The sequence below is a fragment of the Neopelma chrysocephalum genome, unplaced genomic scaffold (assembly GCF_003984885.1).
Source record: "Neopelma chrysocephalum unplaced genomic scaffold, ASM398488v2 Primary Assembly neopelma1_182, whole genome shotgun sequence".
Lineage (NCBI taxonomy): Eukaryota > Metazoa > Chordata > Aves > Passeriformes > Pipridae > Neopelma > Neopelma chrysocephalum.
Genome location: NW_020897844.1, coordinates 186,670 through 209,763, shown reverse-complemented (window position 1 = coordinate 209,763; position 23,094 = coordinate 186,670). Strand labels below are relative to the sequence as shown.

The following is a 23,094-nucleotide window of genomic DNA, read 5'->3' as shown; positions in this document are numbered from 1 at the left end:
AGTTGGATTTTGGCATAACCAACTGAAGGTAATGTGAGGGGGTTTTTATTATAGATTGGGTGCTTGGTTTTCTACATCATATGCAAACTTCTCATCTGTAATATTAGCATATATGCACTGATTTGGTTATTAAAAAAAAATAGGTGGGAATAACTTGCATTCCAAGACAGTAACTTGGAGCTTGAAAATGTGAATAAGTGGAGACATGTCTTAAAATCTCTTTTGTTTTCCTGCACAGCCGGTTTGCGCAGGAGCTTCCGATTGAGTCGTAAAGAGAAGGAGAACAACGTGAATGAAGGAAAGCAAGCAGAGCAGGCAGATGGAGCAGAGTTCCTGACATATGAAGAAGTCACAAAATATCAGCAACAGCCTGGTGAACAGCAAAGGCTGGTGGTTTTGATTGGTAAGATACACAACTGGTGCAAAATTCTTCACCTTTCTCCTTTTTTCCCTTATCACCTGCACTGCAAGAGGCTTTCTTTAGGTGTTTTGTTTGGGTTTTTTGTGGTTCCTGGTGGGTTTTTTAAAAGGTTTTTCTGGTTTTGGTCAGAAGTTGCTCTTTTATTTTAAATTACATTAAAAAACAAACCAACCAACCAAAAAAAAGCAATCAAACTCACCAAATCCTCCTAAAAATAATGATGTAGGACTATTTCTCATTTTTCTGATTCACCTTCCATCAATTCTCACTCATACATGTACACTTAAGCTATTGGAACAATTGATGAAGAGGTAAATGTTAGAATTATCTAACTTTATGCAACTTTAATGTGGTAGGCTTATCAGCTTTGTGATAAGCAAGTTTCCCAGGATGGCCTAGAAATCAAGGGTATCCCATAGAACTTGAGTGCTAAGATTACAGATTTTCTGACTTGGTGTCTGCCAAATGTTTGTCCCACAGCCATTCAAGGAATTCAGTTTGTTCCTAGTGATGTTCTTCAAAGTAGAATCTGATGGAGCAGGTCATGAGGTCTCTCATGTACAGGTTTCTTCAGGCACACTCCTGAATTATCTTATTTGTGTGAAGCTGATATATTTATTCTCTGCAGATTCCATGCCACACAGAAATCAATCAATCCATTTTATTTTATTAGGTTGCTTGGGGGCCAAATTAAGTGAGCTCAAGCAGAAGGTTGTGTCAGAGAACCCACAGGAGTATGGGGTTGCAGTTCCACGTGAGTAAAATTTACTAACTTGTGTGTGTTTATTTATTCCTTAAATGCTGTTCAATAAATATAGTGCCAGCTGCACTGATGAATGATAATTTGTGTTCTATTGATTACATGCATGTTTTAGGAGGAGTTAAAATTATTTTTCTCATTGTAATATACTATGTTTGCCCTTAATAGGTGAATAAATCACTACGTAACTTGGCACATGTGCATTTTGGAATTCTGCCAGATCAATGGGGGGTTTTTTTGAATTGTGTTTTCCCAAGTGAACAGATTGCATTTTCTCAGTGTCTGTTAAAAGAATGAAAAACTGAATACAGGAAAAAAAAATAGACTGTGACTTGCAAAAAGAGCTGGTGTGAAAAACTAGCACGTTAAGATTCAGCCAAAATGTTGTGTTTAAAAGAGGATGATTTGTCTTGAGAATATCATAACAGCTAAAGTTAAAAAAAAAAAGCAGACAGACAATAAATACACCAAGTCAAAATTTGGACATGATTTGAAATTGTTGATTAATATATCTTTGCTGTTCAAAGAAGCAAGTAAGAGTAATAGAGAAATTAGTGACTCTTGCATGGCTTTGTTGCTTCTACCAGGTATAAGAAGGATGTCACCTAATTTTTGTGTTAGTTACAGCACTCTTGGGAGCAAAACAACTTCACTTTTGGTCTTACAATTTTTGAGATTGAGTTTAATACAAAAATCTATTGTTTGATTTACATTTATGTTAATTTGAATTTGTTCAGCTACCTTGTTTGAAGTCATGAAAACGTGTCTGGAACTAAACAGAGGAAACGTTGTTTGCAAAGGCTGATATGTCTCCCATGCCTTGCTTCCATTCTCTTCTAGATACAACCAGGTCAAAGAAAAGTCACGAGAAGGAGGGAGTAGAATACAATTTTGTCTCTAAGCAATCATTCGAGACAGATGTGCAGCTAAACAAGTGAGTTAATTTAAAAACACTGCTATAATTGACTATTTAAATATATACCTCGTTCAGTCTTGCATGATGTGAACACCAAAATGGGATGTCAGGTTGGAGTAGCTGTGTTAGAAGGGTTCTGCTTTCCAAGTCAAAAGCTCTTGATTCCATCTGGACTGTCAGAGTGAACTCAAAAATCTAGTAAGAAGCAAATCAGGAATAACATAAGACCAGGAGGAGGATCCTAAGTTCAAATTTCAACCTGCATATCATAAGTGTTGTGATTGGTGAGATTTGAATCTAGTGAGAATAACAGACACTTAGTTGGGCCTACTGATTCTGTGTTTAGTGTGACAGGTAGCAAGTTTTATTCCCAAGCCTGCTTTAAAAGTGTATGATAGAGTGAATCTCTGGCTACAAAGGTCTTCTTGGGAGATTGTGTTTCCTCGGATTTTTTACAAGTCTTCCAAAAGATGGAAGGATTGCAGTCCCATTTCCTTACTAGCTTTATTCTATCTTCTGTGAAAAACATCTTTTCTTCCCCATTTTGTCAGTAGTGCTGATTAGCTGTTAGTGACATGGGAAGAAGACTATTGCTACAAAGCAACCAGAAGGAAAAAAAAGTGAAAAATAAATCCTTTCCTACCTGTCCCTGATTTTCTGCCTTTCTCCTCCTCCTTTGACTACTGTGACTTCAGCAAACAGCTGTCAAATGTTTTAAGTTAAATATTCTTTGGAGATGGTATTTAAAAATGTATTGATTTTTTTTTTTTAGATTTGTGGAACATGGAGAATACAAAGAAAACTTATATGGTACCAGCCTGGAGGCAATCCGATCTGTGATGGCCAAGAAGAAGGTTTGTTTGGTGGATGTGGTACCTGAAGTAAGTTCTGCACTTTATTTTAAAGAATGCAAATATTGCTTATTATGCTGCCAGCCTAAGTCACTGATGTTGTTCACCAGTTGTGGCTACTTACCCTCCAAAAAAAAATGAACTTGTGTCTCTTGGCAGGTGGCCTGACCTCCAGCCAAGCAGGGCAGTGGTGACAGTTCCTGGATGTCTTGTTAATACAACCCAGATGTCACTTTAGTGGCTCTCACTGTGGGACTTTTCCCTTGCTGTAGGGGTGATGTGCATCACTGTCCTTACCAGAATCAAGTCCTACACAGAATACTTGGAGCACAGTTGTTTTTTTCACTCTAGTTTCTCTTGCCTCTGAAGCACGTTACTAATCATTCTATGCAGTGCCAGTAGACCTGGTCTTAATTCCTCCATGCTGTGAGTTAATCTTTGAAATTTTGATTCAGATCTTGTAACTGGGCTAGGAGAAGACTTGTAATACTACCTCAGATGAATTCCAGGTTTAAAATTTCCAATGTTTGGCCACTTAAGCAAAGCAAACCATAACTTGCCCAGGAAATCAATTTTTTTTCTACTTTCCCCAGTATTTTTTGCCAGGTCCTTTCTCCTTGATATCACAGTGCATAGTAAGGCAGGTGTGCAGTTAAGGCCATGCTCCATATACTCTTGTACTCCAGCCAGGACACTGACAGGAACCTTTCTTCTGAAGACTAAAAGATTACTGAGGTCAAATGTATAGTACACAGGACTTCACACCACAGGGTGTCAGTGTGTACTAGTGAAACTATTGAAACCAGTTTGAGTAGATCACTGATATACAAAAAAGAAGTCTGATAACAAAAAAACATCTGTTCACAGGCAGTAAAGCACTTGAGGACTCCTGAGTTTAAGCCTTATGTCATCTTTGTGAAGCCTCTTATTTCGGAAAAGAAAAAACACGTCCTAAAATCTCCCATGTCAGAAGAAATCTCAGCCCCCCTGGTAAGTGTTCTAACTTTTAATCTTCTTTTTAGACATGAAAGAAGTATTTGGGCTAGCACTTCTATGACATGAAAGAGCTCCTCTTCCATGACAGCAAGAGTCAGAGTGGGGCTCTAAGAAGGTCTTGTGCACACAGAGCCTTTCAGCTGGAACTTCAGAATGTGATTTTTGACTCTTTATATACTCAAGTTTAAAAGTAGCATGAAGCCACTTGCTGCTCTTCCATGTGGATCTGTGTAATCATCGAGGCTGCAGGAGGGGAAGTTGCTACTGAACTCAGATAAATTGATAATCATTTTACATTCCTGATGAGCAGCCCCATCAAATGGTAACAGTCGTCACTCCAAAGTGACACCCACACTGGTGTCCCCCAGGCTGTTTATCAGGTACACACAAAATGCAGTATGTGCAGGTCTGACAAGGATCAGCTGCAAATTGGTGATGGGTAAATCTAAACAGATTTACAGTATTGCTTTGGGTAACCTGAACTTGAATTTATACACTACAGAACTTAGTTCACTTGGTAAGTTTTTGTGTAAGCCCTCAAAATTACTGAACTTTGGGCCAGTGGATCCATCACTCCTTTTCAGCTTTTGAGGAGGTCTTAGGGTTAGGCAGCAACTCTAAATGCAGTGTCACCATCTTATGCCCCTCCTGTAACATGTTTTTTTTTCCCCACTCCATAAGACCTCTTGCATTTTTTGAAACAGCTCCTTAATCTCAGTTGCAACATCTTATATGCCTTTTACTAATGGCTTTTGTTTCATTGTCTTTCCAAGTGATGACTTAGTGTGCTAATATACTTTAAAATGCTAGTAATTAAAAAGACATGCTGTAAATTTTTCATACCATCATCTTGTGTTGACCAGCAGGATGAAGAACAGCAGGAAATTCTTAATTCAGCAGCATTCATTGAAGAGCAGTATGGCCATTTAATTGACACTGTACTGGTGAAAGAAGATCTCCAGAGTGCATGTAATCAGCTGAAAACTGTGTTAGAGAAGCTAAACAAGGATTCATTTTGGGTGCCAGTCAACTGGGTGAGGTCATAGCTTGTTATCATGTTTAAGGGAAAGATTGTATAAAAATGTCTTGTAAATGAGTGAATTAGAAAAGGGAAATATGTCAAAATCACTTCAAAACTGCTGGTCTGTCTAAAAGGCAATATATAAAGACTGTATGAGGAAAAACTAACAAAGTTAAAAGCTGACACTGCCTCCCTGAATCAAAATTTTGAATAGCAGCTGTCATTTAAATAAGTCAGTCCAATCTTTTACTGCTCTTTAGACTGTAAATAGTGTATTTTGTACAGTGAGGTTTCACAGAAGGTCCCACAATTCCAAAGCATTTTCGTGCTGAGACACTGACCAGGTGGAATTTTTGTCCTTTGGCCACAACTGTAGCCACAAAATCAGAATCAGGTAGTCTTTGGGAACAAGCTCCTTCTTCTGCCCTCTTTCCCAGTCTTTTCCTACTGACACAGGACAAATGTTAAACAACCCATGAATGCACCTGTATGATGAGCCAGCTGATAAAACAGACACTTTTTTTTAGTCTATGTGAAAGTAACTGCACGTGGTTCTAAAATACAACATTTAAGCCGCCCGTTTTCTACAAGACATCTTTGGAAGTGCTACCTGATGGGATCCAGTCTTGACACCAATGTAGCAACTCCTAAAAGGAGGAGGCTGAAGGACAAAGTAGCTGAGCTACAGGTGGAAATCATCATCCCTGCAGCATTTGTGGCTGCCTTTGCTCCAAATCTGGTAAAAGCTTCCAGAGCATCTAATTGGCCTGAAGAAATCTTAACTGGTAGAGGACCTTGTATACATATTTCAGGAGACTTGAATATACAATATTATTAGATAGGTCTTAATAAGAAAATGCAGAGATGATTCTGGAAGTACCTGTGCTCTGTAATTATTTGGGGGGTGGAGGGAGAATATTGTACAGGTGCATGTTAGCTGTAACTAGTTCCTGGTTTTGCTTGCCTGCTGTGCTCTAATATTTTCTGTGTACTGTGCTCTTTAAACGACCTTTTGGTGCACCAGTCTTGTTCCTTGCATCTTGACAGTATGATGTTATTCTTGTTCCATGACATTTAGCAGAACTAAACAATGCATATTAAAAGCACATTTCTTACATACCAGTGTCACTGAATCTACATTACCTCTAGCTCAAAAAGTTGTATGGAACAGCTACACATATCCACCTTCTCCAAATGTATGCCATGTAATATTTAAATAAGTGTAATATTTTAAAAACTGTTTCAGTAACAGCATTTCAAACTAAGTAATTTTATGACATTATGAAGTGAGCAGATTAATCTTACCCTAGATCTATATTGCAGGTTACAAGCAGGTTTTTATAGTCTGCAAGACATAAACCATGTTCAGAAGATACAGATTTAATTTAAAGAAAACTAAGGGTCAGAATTTATTTAAAGCAAGGTTGCCATCTTAACATCTTAAAATATTTTGAATGACTAGCAGTAAATAAAGCTGTATGTTTATGATCAAACACAGCCTAACAGTAGAAACTATATGCATTAAGAGAAGCAAGGCAAGTTACATACAAGGTCCACCTTAAGTTGCAATAACTAAAAACTTAAGATACCAAGATACAATGCTAAGATACCAGGTGTAAAAGGTAAAAAGATAAATTCATAATGGGATTGGCAACAGAAAGTCTTCCATAGCACATTTTCTATTAAATTTAGTTGGAGCCTTGCAGTTGCTGAGTGAGGACAGGAATGTGAGTTTGCAGAGAACCACTCTGATGGCAAAAAGGACCCACAGTGTGAGGCAGTCCAAAAGGATGGCTCCATTTCACCACTGATCCTAAATACAAAGTATTTAAGAGCAGCATAGGGTAACCTATTATGTACTGTATGAATAGTGCACTGCACAGAAGTGGGGGATTTTCCTGCCAAATGTTAATAGATACACATCTTCATGACAACCCTAAAATTAAGTAGTAAGTCAGCTCACTGTCTGGGGACAGGTAGCAATTTTAACTTTTTAAAATCAGGAAACTATGTCCACTGCTCAGGGTAATTCTGACTGTTAATTACATTTAAGGGAACTTGGGTGCCTAAAATGGGTGCCTAAAACTCCCATGCCATCCCAGGGAAGAGAAGTTTTTCAATATTCCAAACTGGAATACTACCTTATTTCTGCTAAGGCAGGAATTCCAGAAAAAGTCCATGTTGACTGCCAGTACAGCAAGAGCACAACACTCTCAGCAGCACTATGACTGAATAGTGAAAAAAATCTGAGAGGTACCAGAGAAATATCTGCAGATAGCAGCTGTGCATCAGGGGAGGAGAAATTGGATTTTGTTAATGAACACAAATGTATTTTGCTACCCAGTTTGTATTTTGGATCTGCACAGCTGCTGGCAGGTCAAACATGGCACAGATTAGTGCTTGGAATCCATCCCCCCTCCCTTTTTTTTTTTAGGTCCCCTCCATTCAGGCAGAACAGCCACCTGTAGATTTAAGTAAGTGGACAGTAAGTACCACATAAACTTTTATGCTGCTGGGCTGAAGATTCCATTAGCTGGACTCCCCGTTTCTCTGTGCTTTTATCCCAAAGATTTGGTGTCTGCAGGATCTTTCTGACTAGTTCCTCAAAGGCATGTTGCACTCCATCCTGTGTCTTGGCACTGGTCTCTGGTGGAGGGGGGAAAAAATATTTTACCTTATTTGCAGGGAGTATATTTCCACTTTGTAAAAAAGTTATTTGGGGACCAGCGAGCTGATGTGATTTTTTTTTTAATGAGCCAATCTCCTCTCCATTCTTTCTTAAAGGCACACTTAAGCCTAATAGGGTAAACAAAAATGCATCTTGCTGGTTTCAAGAGAATATAAAATTCATGCCTATATAGTATATGCAGTAAAATGTTTCAGAGGAAAGTGCTTCTAATTGGAACCTACATCCATCCATATGAACTAATGCAGCAAAAGGAACCCCCATAAATAGGTGCTAAAAAAAAGGCAAATCAACCCCTCAACCTGAAATACAATTGTACACTTCATTCATGCTTAGCAATCCCAAAATAAACATAGAAATGGAGAAGTTTTTGTCACAGAGGTGCCTACCTATAAAAAGCAATGAGCGTTTCCTAGCAAACTGGAGTCCTTCTTTTCTCTCTACTTCACGATCAGGCTGCAGAGACAAATGAAGAACATGGCTAAAATAAGCTACACTTGCCACTTTTAGGAAGTACCTGGAAAAGCATCACTGCAGAAGGGAGGTTTTGTTGAAAAGAAAAAAAAATGTCTGCAATATGTAGTAATCGAGTAGATTTTCCCACTCTACAGACAGCTTACTGCTAGGCCAGCTGGTACAGGGTCAGATTGAACAGCAGCAACATCAAATCAGAATCTCTTTGAGTTGGAAGGGATCATCCATTTCCAACTCCTGGCCCTGCACAGGACAGCTCCAAGAATCACACCGTGTGCCACATCAGTAGGAAATGAATGTGTTGCTGTGTTCTGAATCAACGAGGAGCAAGATACATCTCCAGAAAGGAGATTTCAGTAGGCAAGTAGCCAAAAAGGTGTGTCAGAGGTTCTGAAACTGGGCAGATTTGGAAGGGGGCAGAAGAGAACCTAATTCAGGATAGCCACACTGAAAACCTCTTGTAAAGCAAGAGTGAAGCATCTCACCATGCAACAGGCATCTAAATATGTCAAAACACCCCAGAAACAAACAGCAACCAGAGCACCTCACAGCCACATTAAACTCTTTAACAATACCTGCTTCTAAAATGATGTCATAAGTGGAGCCTGCCCAACTCAGTTACAGAGCATATCACCTCCTCACACAACAGGAGATGAGTCACTTACTGCATTTTATCTCCCATTTATACCCTAGCAGGAGTAAGCAATCTGGGGAATAATGTAAAAGGATGCGTTCCTAAACTGACCTTATCAGTTTTATTGCCAACCAACATCTTCACAGTGTTGCTTTTGGAGGTATAGATTTCCAGCTCCTTCAGCCAGCTTTCTAGTCCTGTGAAAGTGTCTTTTCTTGTAACATCGTACACTGATAACAGAGGAGAAGATGCTTAACAGCTGTAGAGTCTTGAACAATGTTCACTTAGAACTTAGTCCACACTACCTAACTACTGCCCTGAAAAAAAAACAGGGAATTACAGAAAGAAACATCAACCATTTCCCAGAGCTGGAACACCCTTGCTGGGCTCACCCAAAGTCACTATGGATTACAGAACAAAAGCATCTCATTGAGTGAAAATTGGACTTACCAACTGAAATCTTCTACTTGTTGGTAGTTCTGCACTGGGCCATGCAGAATATTTTAAAATAGGTGTTTTGTCACCTCATTTCATGTGTAACTACATGCACGTGCTGCTGCTAAAAACATGGACTGAGTACAAAGCAACTTTTGGGCACTGGTAACTTCTTAACTGCATTCTTGTAAACGACTGAGGTTTAAAAAGCTGAATCACAGTCAGAATATTTTGTACAGCAAGGTGTTCAGCCTTCACAAACCCTGAAATTGAGAGTCCTTTTGTTTTCTAATTGGTGTTGTCACACAGAAAAGGCCTGGCCATCCATTACCTGTGTACAAACCTCAAGTCAGCATAATCAAATCAATAGTTTCTGGGGGAAAAAAAACTAAAAACATCACGGGGAAGAGAACATAACACAACCCCCAGTTTGCCTTATTACCAGAAAATCACTGAATCACTGAAAACTACAAAGCTAATAATTTATCCACTCAATACCTTACAGTGTGACATCTCTGTTTTTTTAATTTAAAATATTTTGAAGCAGTGCTACTTCCTGCCAGCAGTTTTGCATACTCAGTGTTTGAGCTAACGAGCAGTAAATGTTGTAAAGAACATATAAGCATTCCTCTGATTCTCTCAGATAACCTCCTTTTGTAAGGGCATGCACAGTTAGGAGTAAACAAAGAGCACAGTTTCTGTAATCATATTTTTTGTTCCATGTGCTTCGTACCTAAAACAACCCCTTGAGCTCCTCGGTAATAACTGGGAGTCAGTGTTCTAAAGCGCTCCTGTCCTGCCGTGTCCTACAGTGGGGATGGGGGGGAAGAAACCAAACACACAAAATCAAATATATTTAGAACAAAAAAAGTAATTTAAACTACACACGATAAGCAAATTTAAAATTTTCCTGACCAGTAAGGATACATGAAACTGTAAGATGTGAGAATGAGCAAAGCTCAATGGAAACATTGGCAGCAGCAACAGAAAATGGTTAAGGAGGGGTAGAAAAGCGTGGAGAGGATTTGAGTGAAGGTTAAAGCAATAAGCAGACACCTGAAACATGAGTGAGACAATAAGAAAGTCAAAGGGACTCTAGAGAAATCATAAAAGGCAAGCAGCCATGCAGTCAGGCTTGATCAGTGAAAAACCAGCTGAACTGAATGAGGGGAGGAGTAAACTGGTTTTCCAGTGAGAGACACTGCAGGAAAGGAGACACAGCGGTTCCAAAGATCTCCCTTTGCTCCTCCACACCACAGGGAAGAAGAATCCAGTTAGAAAGAACTACTTCAAGACTGCTATGAATCTAAGCAGATAAGAAATTTAAAATCAGTAGTTTCACTTAATCGTTACTGCACTATGTCACACTTGCTCTCTCGAATAAGTGAGCTACTAAGTGCAATATGAAACTCAAAAAACCCCCTCAGAACAAACAATAAGGAGTGGAAAAAAAATCACGCAAATATGATTTTTTTAAAAAAAATTTATTTACTTTTAGGTAGAGTTTACAATTCATAGACTAACACCTATATTGTAATTTATTTATTTTTGTTTTAAAAAAAACCCTAAAGTTGGCAATATATTTACTTAATTCAAATTATTGCTGCTAAAGAGATTATAATCTTAGGCATCCACACACACATGGACACTAAAGCAGAAGCCTCTTTTTGACTTCAACACACTGTTTATGCATTAAAGTTTTTATTTAACACTGTACAACTGGACTGGTGTGTCACTGTCCCCCTCCCAGCCCAAAGCACATTTGTGCTCTGCTTCCAACCGTCTCAATTTCTTAATTAATAATGGTGTTTTCCTTCCCAAATACCTATGGCCATACACATAAAACCTCTCCTTTCTAGGGCTCTTTCATTCTTAGAAGAATAAATGTGGTGCTTTGTATTATAAATAATCCGGACCACACAGCTGCAGATGCTGGAAATACAGCATCAGGAAGTTAAGGACAAATGCTCAAGTCTTGCAGTAAATCTGAACCAACCTTTAAATAGTTCAAGACCAAGTATATTTTTTTGCATGATTTTAACCAAAATAAATCATCTGGACTGTTTCTGGTGTAGTATACACAGAATAGCTGCACAATCCCTACAGGAAATCACCCAACTCATCACCCAGAACATCACTTTTCTGCAGTTTACTCAACTTATGTCCTAGGAGTGCTTCTGGGTCATATAGGCATAGAACCCTCCCATCTTCAGCAGTTTAACACCTCACAGAGCCTTTGAGAGACCCAGTTCTGTAACTGCAGGAAAGAGCAGCCAAAGTCTCTACTAGAATTGAAGGAAGTCCCAAACCTTGACCAATGAAACTTTTAGAAGTGTTCTGAAAGGACACTGTTTGCAACTACTGCTGTATGATCGTGACAGACACTCTTCATGCGTTGCATCATAAATATACAATCTCAACATGCAGAAGACTTGAGCAAGGGAGGAGGAGGAAGAAAGAGGGGGGAAAAACAGGAAAACACAAAAAGAAGCTTTGCACATCTGTCGAGAACAAACCTATCCCTATCTGGAACAAGACCTACCCATATGGCAAGCTGTACCGCATGGCCGTCCACCACCATCTTCTTCACTCTAAAATCAACACCTGAGACGTAAGGAGGGAAGGCTTGTTAGAAGGAACTGTTCACACGATCTGGGCTCCCCAACCCTTCCTCTCGCCCGTGGCACCCCAACAAGACCGTCCCCAGCTGGCGGCCGGGCGGACCCCGCACTCACCGATGGTGGGTTTGAGGCTCGGCTCAAACGCGCCGTCCGTGAACCTCCGCAGGAGGCTGCGGGGGGGAAAGAAACCGCGACTTCAGGTCGGCTCGGCTCGGCTCAGCTCAGCCCAACTCAGCTCAGCCCAACTCAGCTCAGCCCAACTCAGCTCAGCCCAGCTCAGCCCAACTCGGCTCGGCCCAACTCGGCTCGGCTCAGCTCGGCTGAGCCCAGCCCAGCCCAGCCCAGCCCGGCTCGGCTCAGCTCAGCCCGGCTCAGCTCAGCTCGGTGCCGCGCGCGGGACCCCCGCGCGAACAGCGGCGGCAGCACCTGGACTTGCCCACGGCGCTGTCTCCGACCAGCAGCAGCTTCAGGGTGAGGCCTGCGGGGTCCATCCCCAGCACCGCACGGGGCCGGGTTCAGGTCGAGGTCAGGGCGCCGCCACAGCCGCAACCGCCGGGCGCCCTCAGGGCCCCTCGCGCCGTCCCGGCCCCGGCGGCGGCAGCAGCTGCCGCGGCCCCGCCCATGAGGCGGTGGCTGGTGCCGGGCGGGGCGCGAGCGGGCCCGGCTGGAGCCGCTGCGCCAAGGGGCCTCCGGCTGGCGGCGGAGGAGGAGGGTCGGCCATGGCCGAGTACCAGATCTCGGTGGAGGAGCTGAACGACCTCCTGGCCAACGGCAGCGGCTGCTACAGCCTCCCCAGCGCGCACAGCAACGAGGTGGTGCCGCGCATCCACGTGGGGAACGCGTGAGTGCGCCGGGCCGGGGCCCGGGCGGGCGGCTCGGCGGGGGCGAGGCCGGGCCCGTGTGGGGCGGCCCGTGCGCCGGGACCCGCGGGCGGAGCCGGGCCGGGCGGTTTGAGCCGGGGCCAGTTCCAGGCTGCGGGGTGGAATCTGCCGGATCTCTGCGGGGCCTGTGCGCCTTCCGCGGCCTGGCCCGGGCCGTGCAGCCCAGGCAGCCGTCAGTCCTCCTGTCAGTCCTCCTGTCCAGTCCAGCCTGTCCGCTGTCTGAGGCTCCTCCTGGTGACTGACACAGCAAACGTTAGGACAGCTCATAAATGGCATCTGCTACAGTGTTCAGCACCCTGTTGAATTCCCAAATTCCATTTGGTAAAAATGTCCTGGTTATGAATGCCCAATCTTAGTTTTCCTGTCTGCTCTAATGTGTGTGGGTAACTTGTTCTTTGTTCTTAATGTGCTAGAACTGCAGCTGTGTTGTAAGGAGTATGAAAGGCCTTGTCCCAAAATTAATATTAAATTTAGTGACTGTAAGGGAAGTGGTGGTGAGGAAACAATTTTGCATGAACATAACAGTGGAAAATAAAATATGTTAATATGCTGGCATTTTTGCTGTTAAAAACTTGGTCTATTTGTTTATAATCCCATATGGCATTGGTTTATAGCTTCATGTACCCTTAATTGCTGATGAATAGTTCTCCAAGACTTGTGTTTTGTGCCTGGTAAAATCATCTCTGTTCAAAAGAAACACCTCTTACTAGTGTTACTCGTGGGATGAGGAACTCTAAATCTTCCATACTGAGAATGGACAAGATTCTGTGATTTTTTTTCAGGAACCAGATGAAGCTGATGTTAGCATCTCTCTGCTATTTGGAGAAGCTAGCATTTCAACATTGAACATGATGCAGCTGGAATGAAATGTTAAGGATGAGAGAGATCCAAGGACTGTTTGGGAAGGGAGAAACAAATGGCATACAAATACAGTCTTTTTCACCTCTAGCTGTGTAAGAAAATAATCTATAAAATCTGCAAAAATCATTCACTGGGAATGAGTTTGCCTCCAGGGGGGCCAGTCTGTGTTGCCAGATTCTTCCATGATTCCAGGATTGAAGTTCCTATTGATCCTGACCACTGTCAGAAATATGCTGATCTATATAATATTAATTAAACCATGTACTCATCCTAGTAAGTGTAGAAACCCCCAGCTGGATTAATACTTTTTGGTTTGGCCTTGCACTGTAGGATTTTTGTGTTGCAAGCAGAATTCCCCAGACACTGATACTTGCACCATGGCACAGATGATGTCCTGCCAGATGGAAAATCTGTCAACATTTGTTTGGGTAATGAAGTCTTACAAATAATTGGCTCATTGCCATAGTTGCTTGGCACAGACAGCAGAAAATGTAGAAGCTTCACTCATGCATCAGGGTTCATCTGCTTACACTGAAATTTAAGGGGTGAAGAGTCATCAGGAGCAAAGGGACACTCAAGATGTTTGAATTACATGAAAATTGTGAGTGAATGCACTCAGAGATTCGTGTAGCTATAAACCAACTGATTTGGGTATTTACTTTAAAATTTTAGAATACCTACATGTCCAGCCAAAAGCCTTAGGTGCATTGCCATCTCACAGAAACTTGTCCAAAATAATACTGCATAAAGGCTTGTCTGGAGTTCAGCTTAATATTAAGACTCTTTGTATTTGCAATTTATGACTTGGGCTGTAGGGAGATTTTCCAGAATATTTCTGTTTCTGCATCCAGTAGACACATATTGAAAGCTGCTTTTATAAACAATAAAGGTATTTTTGTCTCTCTAGCCTACCTCTTCTCACAAAGTGTGTAGGAACCAAGTTATCTTTCATCCAAAGCCTTCTGTCACATTCTGCTAATGTTGACCAGTGGGCTTAGATTTTACTGGGAGACTACAAAATGTGATAAAACATATATGTTGGGTTTTTTTCTTCCCAGAAAAGTGAGGCAAATATTGTGACTGACATATGGAAATAACCAAATTCAAAATGAAAAGTAGTAGGTTTATGACAAAAAGGAGTCGGTGGTCTCATGTTATTTAATGGTTGTCTCCTCTGACTATAGATTTCATTCCAGGGCACGAGTAGAGATTTGTGCATGGTCAGTTGTGTTACTGAGCAGATGGATTGTTTGCCATTGTACAATCTGGAGCTTTTATCAGAGCTTATGGCATTAATTGGACCTAATTAATTGTCATCATCATGATTATTATGTAGCATTGTGCTCAATTGTTCACTAACAGGGTAGGTCGCTCTTTTAGCCACCTATAAATGGACCATGGTGGTTTTGCTGCAATATTTGGAAAACCTGAGGAGTTAGAAAGGGCTTAGCTGACCTAAAAGTAAGCTTCTTAAACATCACTCATCTAGATTCTTTTACATTCAGATGTTGGCTTCAACTAAGACACTAAACATTGTAATATTTGTGATGAAAACACCGAGTGTCAAAGACTGAATTATATCACCATGTTACTGGCCTTTGGATAGCCTTGCTAGATCTTTGCATGACTTCAAAGGTGTTGAATAGCACAGGGGCACAGGACTACCCTGACCTTTGAAAATGCAGTAACATTTATTCACAGTTACTTTCTATCTTCCTGTGGCCCAAGAGGAGCTAGTGCTATTTCACAGTGCTTAAAATTGCCCCCTAAAATGTCATTTTGTCTGGACTTGTCTGCCAGTGTAGCAAGTACTGCTTACCAAGTTCTGCAACACTGGTAGCTGAGGATAGAGGCCTTTTATAACTGGGTTTTAAATTATCTTATGTGAGGGGGTTTTAAATGATCTTATGTGGATAATGGTTAATCTTAGTGTTATCTTTGGGCTTTGTGTTATCTTCTCCAGTATTTTCTCGCTTTGGTGAGAATTTTACGTTCAGAAAGTTATAATTTTATGCTGCAGTAGGATCTAGCAGGTTAAGTTTCATGTGTGCTCTCCTCAGTTGTCAGCCAAGAAAGCAGCGTTCTCTCATGCACGAGTAGCGACCATGGCTCTAAATATTTTGGGTAATTTTTAATCTGCAGCTAATTCACTTCTGGGCGCAATATATTGGATATCTGTTAACAGAAAAATCAAAACATCATAAATACTGAGATGATTTGCCAGATTCTAATGGTTTTCTTGATTTTGTCACACAGGTTCATAGCCAAGAACATCATGAGGCTGCAGCGTCTGGGGATAACCCATGTTCTGAATGCAGCAGAAGGGAAATCATTCATGCATGTGAACACTAATGCAGAGTTCTATGAAGGCACAGGCATCAGATACCATGGCATTAAAGCTAATGACACACAAGAATTTAACCTCAGTCGCTATTTTGAGGAGGCAGCTGATTTTATTGAGAAAGCACTTGCCCAGAAGGATGGTAAGGCCAACTGATATATCTTTCTGCCATGTTTTCTGTGCACTGCATATATTTCTTAGCAATTTACTGTTTAAAATGGTTCTTTGCTCAGATTATCAACAGAACAACCATTGTCAAGAATTCATATCAAGGCCCTGGATCAAAGACACAAGAACACAGAAAAAGACAACTTAGTCTTCTGTTCATACATGTAGGTCTCCAGTATGTGGCAAAGGGAAATCTATCTCTGTAGGGGTGACTTTGAAAAGGGAAACAGCTGCTGCAGCTTATAATAGTGCCTGTCTGGGAAGATATGTTTGTATTTTTCCTTAGAAGTGTTAAATCACATGAAAAATCATTTTAAAAAGTAAGTTCAGTGTCTAAAAGTTGGTTTAGGACACTAGATCTTAAAATTCAAGGGCAGAAGTGATACAAGTAATGCACTGCTGAAGAATACTCACGTAACCTGTTATGTGGGTTTTTTCTAAATGTACACTAAGGATAGGGACTGTCACCTTGAAGTTTTTATTACATTAAGTCATTACATTATTTTATGTGTTGATTGCCTCTTTATTTCGTAGAATTGCAGGAAAAGTGAAGGTTATATTTGCAATGTTGTTGATTGCCACATTTCTCTACAATGTATTTCCCCAGAGCAGAAATCCTGGGACATAGTGCAGTGGGACAGATGGTGTTTGTTATCATCTGACTATTTCAGCATACCAGTTATTTCTACACTTGCTTCATGATTTTGAGCATGAAAAAGGAGGAATGAGTAGTCCAGCAATTCTAGAAGTTCTTTCTCTAAAGTGGGCAAAGGGTTACTGGAGCTGTGATGTGGAAGTAAATTTTACATCCAGCTTGGTGGAACTCACCAGCTGCAAAAGGACTGACATTATTTTGCTTTCATGGCCGGGCTTCATGAACAAAGATTTGGGAAGGGCTCTACCCACGTTTGTTACAGGTGCACTGGTGGCTGAAAAGGCCAATACAAGACAGGCACGTCCGGTTGCAAAAGGCACAGCAGAAAGACTCCTTAGGTGGTAAATTCTGCAAGGCTCGATTCTTTCTGCGTTGTCTTTTCTCCTCAAGAGTGATACTGGTGCTTTCTCAAAGGAAACAGCAGCGTTATAGATGGTGTGTCTCCAGGCCTCCCGTTTGGAGGCCAGAGTAGACCAGTTATGGTGATCAATCTGGCCAAGGCCGAGATGTTGTTTCAGGGAGTCCTTGTATCTTCGGGGCTCCTCTCATGCGGCAGCCGGTGGCAAGTTCACCATAAAGCAGGTGAACTTTATGGGAGGGGGTGGTTGGTCCTTCATCCTGGAGACGTGCCCTGCCCAGCACAGCTGTGTTCTCAGCAGCATGGCCTCAATACTTGTGACTGCTGCTTGTTCCAGAACAGATGTGTTGGTCACATAATCTGACCAGTGGATGTTCAGGATTGTACGGAGGCAGCGTTGATGGAAGCGTTCTAGGAGACGCAGGTGGTGGCGGTAGATGACCCATGATTTGGAACCATATAAAAGAGTAGACAGCACTATGGCTCTGTAAACACTGAGCTTGGTACTTTTCTTCAAGTGTTTATTTCACCAGACTCTTTTATGGAGTTTTCCGAAGGCACTATATGCCTTTGCTAACCTGTTGTCTATCTCCCCGTCAATCTCACCATCCGAGGAGATGAGGCTGCCTGGGTAATTAAACTGTTGGACTGATTTGAGCTCTGAAACTAGACTCACAGCTAACAAGTATAAACATTACATATTTTTACACAGTCTATAAGTAAACATTACAGCTTCCAACCATGTCAAACAAGGCCTACAGAAAGCAGGAAAAAATTGTTCAGAGAAATCTCTCTATTCCGGCCACAATACCCCGGCTCTTTCATGTTGCTTTTTGAGCACCTGATGCCTTAAGCCCATAATGGTTTTCTTATTTTTCTACCTTATGAGTTTTATAGGTAACAGAAGTAGATTTTAGAAACCCTTTCTCCCTCCTACCCTAGCACCCCTTAGTTTATACATTCCTTAAGCCTCTTACCCCATTCCACACCCCCCATATCAGCCCATCCCTGTATCCAGTAGAAAATGTTTAGTCTCTTAGTCAAGGCAAGCCTGTCTTGTTTGGGGAACGCTTGTATCTTGGCCTAAACCACAGGACAGAGTCAAGGAACTGGGTGACTCTGCTCTCTGTACCCCGAAGATGATGAAGGATGATGAAGAGGGGGTCCCAAAAAGACCCTGGACCCAATTCTGGGAGGTGGGCCAGGGGGTGGACCAGAGCAAAAGTCAGAGGGTGGACACACTTGGGATTGGCCATATATTGTTATAAATGTAACATCTCGGGCACAGCCCGGCGCACGCGTCGTTTACCATCTATTGCCTTGGCACAATTAAATCCTTTCCTTATCTTACCCCAGCTAACGGCTCCTAGATTTTTTTTCTAAGCATCAGCTGAGCAGGCATCACACCCATTCCCGTATAACCCCAATCCCACCCTGTGTTCCCCGCAGCACAGGTGTTCGTGCACTGCAGGGAGGGTTACAGCCGCTCCCCCACGCTGGTCATCGCCTACCTCATGCTCCGGCAGAACATGGATGTCAAGACTGCCCTGTGCACGGTGCGGCAGAAGCGGGAGATCGGCCCCAACGACGGTTTCCTGAGGCAGCTCTGCCAGCTCAACGAGCGACTAGTGAAGGAGGGCAAACTGAAGCCCTAGGACGGGAGAGCGCTGTAGTACTTTTTTTTTTTAAGTTTCTCAAACCTTTAGAGGACATCTTAGGTGCTTTAGAGGCCCCCCTCAAACCCCAACCACCAAGCTGAAGAGAGACAGAATTCCTGCTCGTCCGGTGAACTCTGGGACTGCCTTTCGAGGTGGCGCGAAATTGTGTCGCCGTTTGGAGCTGTTGCAATAAAGAGGTGTTTTTAGAGGGATAACTCCAGCTATCTTCACGTGTATGTCAGAGCCCCTGAAGACTCCATAGCATATGTGGTTTGCACTGACACTGAATGTGATTCATTTAAGCTTTGTAATGTATCTCACCAGAGCACGGGTTTCTGAAAGCCCCAACACATCTCTTCACTCACTCTTAACAGAAGCACTGTAATTTCTAAAGCTTCTTTTTCGTGCACAGAGGTGCCTGATGTTTGAATGTAGGAGCTGAAAGGAATGGAGAAGTGTATATACAAATGCACAGATGCACTGGTTTGTAAAATGAAGTGTATGCAGTGTTTGGTGTGGATTTATGCAATACACAGTGTGTAATAGTAAAGCCATTCAGAGCCCACACTTGATGCACACTTATTTCCAAGAATAGTTGTACCTCTTGCTGTTGTGATTGACACGAAATAGTGTGTTATTAAATGCCCTTTTATTTTTGTTTTGAAGTCATACTAGAAAAAATGTCAACAGCAAATGCTGAGGAAAAGTCTTGAGCAAGGAACAAATAATGTTTGTATTTAGGAGTGCTTGTACTGGATGTATGATAAAGTCCTAAGTATCAGAATGTGATGGCTTTCAAAGTGTCTTTATTCCTTACTTACTATCACTATTTATCAACATAGAATAGAATGAGCACACATACTTCCAGTGGGGCAGCACAGGTGTGCTTTCAAAGCAGTTTGCAGAAGTATACTCTTGACTCCTTGGATTGCTTGCATGGCATCATTAAATAGCAATTAGAATTGTAACCTACCACAGTGTATAGGAAATATTTACTTTCTATTAAAATAAATGATGTCTTGGTTCTGTTTGGCACACAGATGAGCTGAGTCATTGCAATGTTGAGAGAGGGAGCTTTGTTTACTGTGTGCCTGACTTAGTGTTTAAATATGTACCTGTGAGTTGCAGGACTGTATCAATGCAAAGGATCTCCCACTGCAAACTCAGAGTTGTTGGTTAAACTAACGGAAACCAGGGTGTTCCCCTTTTAACCTGTGCTTTAATGTAGTTCTAGACTGAAAAATCTTAACCCTACTTTAAACAGAAACACTCTTCATGTTAGTACCACGTGTCATCCCAGAGCTAGTTTTGTCTACTCAGTTCAGTAATCAAAAATCACAAAGATCATACATTGTTTTACTTCTGGTTATTGGGGTTGTGTGGTTTGGGGAGGTGGGAGTGGCAAGGGAAAGTTCTGTGTAGCTAGGTAACTTTATTGAAATTAAACTCCAGAGGTGATTGTTCTGCTTGAAGACCTAATTCTGAACAGCCTTATTCTGTTTCCTTGAACAGGATGGAACTGCCAAATCCAGTAGCCTTTTCTCTTTTGTGTCCCTTAAAGTGACAAGTGGGGAACACTCTGCATAATGTTTCCTATCACCCCTCTACAGTCAGTCAGTGTTCAGTGCTTGCTTTGAATCAGGATGGTTCAATAATAATGAGCAGTAATCAATTCGATGGGCTAATTACACACCTGTTTGCTTTCTCCCCTTTTATCAGGATTAAATTAATTGCTTCTTCAAAATTCCTAGTTATTGATTTCATGCTGGGTGGCTTGGGAAATAGAATACTGTCCTTATCTTTTCTACAATACTGACTTTTTCCTACTGCAGTCTTATTTATAAATTATCCTTTTAAAATTTTACTATGAGCATAGATTTTTATAATTTTTTTGGTCTTGTCTCACACCATGTATTCTTAATACCTATCTGCACTGCAAGGGAAAAAAAATGGAGATTCATGTGCATTCACTTTGTCTTTTGCCTGTTACTTGGAAGTCAAAATTCCAATCCATTAAAGAGCTAAGAAACCGTTAGGCATTAGAACTTTGTTACCCTTCCATAAATTGTAAAAAGATAGGAGTTGTCAGATTAAAGCCAGAATGGTTTATTAATATTGAGTCTGTTCACCTTACGGCAATATTTTTGTACTTGTCAGTATCAAAAACAAATCAAGACATAGGGGAATGTTTTTATATTCAAGATACTCTTTTTACTTCATAGGACATTCTCACTTTAGTGGTAACTTCAGTGGCACTCTGGCCCATTTGTCTCAGTATAATAAAACTGATTTAACAAATGTTTTGTGATATGAGGATGGAGAAGGATGAGTAAGACCATGTTATAAATTGGTTTTACAAATTGAGACAATAATGTCCTATTTTAAGCTTCTGATAGGCAATTCAGAAATGAAACCATTTCTATCTCTGCTTTTAGAGTAAGCTAAAAATAGTTAGAATGTCAGACCACTGCTCCATTAATGGATCATGTTGCTGGCTTAGCTGACTCACCAGATGGAGCTATAGGCTTGTTATTCTTCTCTGGACAGTCATCACTGAGTCCCTGAACAATACTATTGTATGAATCCAGTGTGTGCTTATCACTGGAAAAAAAGGCAAGCCACCAGGATGATTTATCAGACTCTGGAGGGAGAATACTAAGATTCCATTTATTCTTGGCTACTTGCATGAGATCACACAACAGCATTCAGGCTGTTATATTCACTGCTGTGTAGTATGTGACACAGCAAAATTCTTATGAGGCACATAAAAGTTGCTTGAGCAAGACTGTCTTAGCAGCATCTTAGGAAAAAACCTGTTTGAGAAGCAAATAAGTTCTTTATCATGTTAAAAACTGGGCTAGTATCTTTTCTGCTGTTGTTCTTTGCTGAAAAGGAGGAAGATATATTGACACAAATTTGTTTTTCAACTCCGAGAGCTGGCAGTGTTCTTATACACAGAGCTTTTCATCTCCAAGGCCTTTTATGAAGATTAATGAATTCTCACATCACTCACATCACCAAGCATAATCATGTTGTAAGGGAAAAGAGTGTCCAATCCTAATACAGGTTTAGCATCCAAAAATGGAATTACAATGAAACATATTGTGGCTGCTAGTCCTGCATTTGGACGCTGTAATTCTAAATTTGAAATAACTTCGTGAAATGTTCCCTCCCCCTTTCTAACTTCATTAACTCTTAAGTACAAAATTCCTGGGCAGTGTGTAAAATATGAGCCATTGACCACAGATAAGCTTAAATTGAACACTTACATCTTGGGGCCTGGATATGGAAGAGAACCCCTTTGGCCCAGGTGTGGACAGAGTGAGCACCTGAAGTTGGAAGTGACAGAACCAATTTCAGAAACTGGTTTGGATGTGCCTGCCTTCATTGCAGCCTGGCAGTGCAAGCACTTTGGGACAGATGCCTGAGTTAGAAAGCAGCAGCAGCAGATTCAGGCAAAGTACCTGATGCCAGTTTACCCCTTGTGCCTGCTCCCCTCATGTGTCTGATTCCTTCTTGGCAGAGTGTGCTGGTTTTGGCTGGGATAACACTTAATTTTATTCCTAGTAGCTGCTGTGGGGCTCTGTTTGTGATTTGTACTAAACACAGTGATATTAATACAGAGATGTTTTTGTTGTCAGCATATCAGAGATAAATTACTTGACAACAGTCTGTATTAAAGACTGATATCCCGATTGGCTGAGGAGGAAAAAATCTTGTAAAAAGAAAACAGTATGTTGTATTCCTCCATGAAAACAGAGTAATTTCTGAGATGGGAGGATGTCTAAGATGTGGGCTGGAGGAAAGGAGGAAGGGGAACTGACAGTAAGGGTACATTGTTGTATGTAACACAATGCATGATTTCTTTTACACAAGGAAGACTACCACAGATGAGATTTTAAAACATGACACTTGGATACATCTTGGGCATAGATGCCCCAGACATAAGGTCATCAATTCTTTCTTTCTGTTGGTTGTATCATGACTGGAAATCAGTCTGGTCATGTTCTTGTGTTTAAAATAAGCAACATTTGCATAGAATGTCAGCAGAAGTAGTAGTATGCACTGAATTTAAAGCAAATGCAAACATTTGTTTGGTTTGGGTGTTTTTTCCAAGTGTTAAAAATGTAAGAGAGAGCAAATCAAAAAGTATGATGTACAACATCCTGGCTGTTTACCCTAAAAAACATATTCCAAATAGCTATTTTTAGGAAAAACTAAACAAAACAACTTCTCACTTTGAAATTAAGCTCTTCCCTGTTTCTTCCACTGTATTTGTGAAACAAAATGTAGAGCTCCTTGTTTTGGAAAGGGAAAAAAAAAAGGTACCTCAACTCCAATTGTTTCCCTGCAGAGA

At 41.2% G+C, this 23,094-nt stretch overlaps 3 protein-coding genes and 1 long non-coding RNA gene across 5 annotated transcripts in view; 3 read left to right on the top strand and 1 right to left on the bottom strand.

Annotated features, from left to right (window-relative positions):
• MPP3 (membrane palmitoylated protein 3) overlaps positions 1 to 6,082 on the top strand; it is a 17,155-nt gene extending 11,073 nt beyond the window's left edge. Inside the window, exons 13-18 of the mRNA XM_027702272.1 lie at positions 167 to 403; positions 1,095 to 1,175; positions 2,022 to 2,115; positions 2,870 to 2,978; positions 3,816 to 3,938; positions 4,811 to 6,082. Coding sequence (XP_027558073.1) covers positions 167 to 403; positions 1,095 to 1,175; positions 2,022 to 2,115; positions 2,870 to 2,978; positions 3,816 to 3,938; positions 4,811 to 4,990 — 824 coding nt within the window. The 3' untranslated portion in view covers positions 4,991 to 6,082. The remainder of the gene's footprint in view (positions 1 to 166; positions 404 to 1,094; positions 1,176 to 2,021; positions 2,116 to 2,869; positions 2,979 to 3,815; positions 3,939 to 4,810) is intronic.
• A 243-nt stretch (positions 6,083 to 6,325) lies between these two features.
• Positions 6,326 to 12,348, bottom strand: LOC113976765 (ras-related protein Rab-18-B-like). 2 transcript variants are annotated; one of them, XM_027702269.1, is made up of 7 exons: positions 12,242 to 12,348; positions 11,930 to 11,985; positions 11,737 to 11,798; positions 9,928 to 10,000; positions 8,871 to 8,989; positions 8,041 to 8,107; positions 6,326 to 7,611 (listed from the first exon to the last, which is right to left on the bottom strand). In XM_027702269.1, the coding sequence occupies exons 1-7, from the start codon at positions 12,304 to 12,306 to the stop codon at positions 7,436 to 7,438; spliced, it is 618 nt and encodes a 205-aa protein (XP_027558070.1). In that variant the 5' UTR covers positions 12,307 to 12,348; the 3' UTR covers positions 6,326 to 7,435. The 2 variants fall into 2 exon arrangements, with proteins under 2 accessions (XP_027558070.1, XP_027558071.1); XM_027702270.1 differs by having other exon boundaries at positions 8,871 to 8,956.
• DUSP3 (dual specificity phosphatase 3) lies at positions 11,876 to 19,530 on the top strand. The gene is made up of 3 exons (XM_027702271.1): positions 11,876 to 11,934; positions 15,814 to 16,040; positions 18,529 to 19,530. The coding sequence occupies exons 2-3, from the start codon at positions 15,833 to 15,835 to the stop codon at positions 18,732 to 18,734; spliced, it is 414 nt and encodes a 137-aa protein (XP_027558072.1). The 5' UTR covers positions 11,876 to 11,934; positions 15,814 to 15,832; the 3' UTR covers positions 18,735 to 19,530.
• LOC113976768 lies at positions 12,545 to 14,220 on the top strand. Its single transcript, XR_003537164.1, has 3 exons — positions 12,545 to 12,656; positions 13,479 to 13,649; positions 13,888 to 14,220. It is a non-coding gene; the product is annotated as an uncharacterized LOC113976768 (long non-coding RNA).
• Positions 19,531 to 23,094: the final 3,564 nt, after the last annotated feature.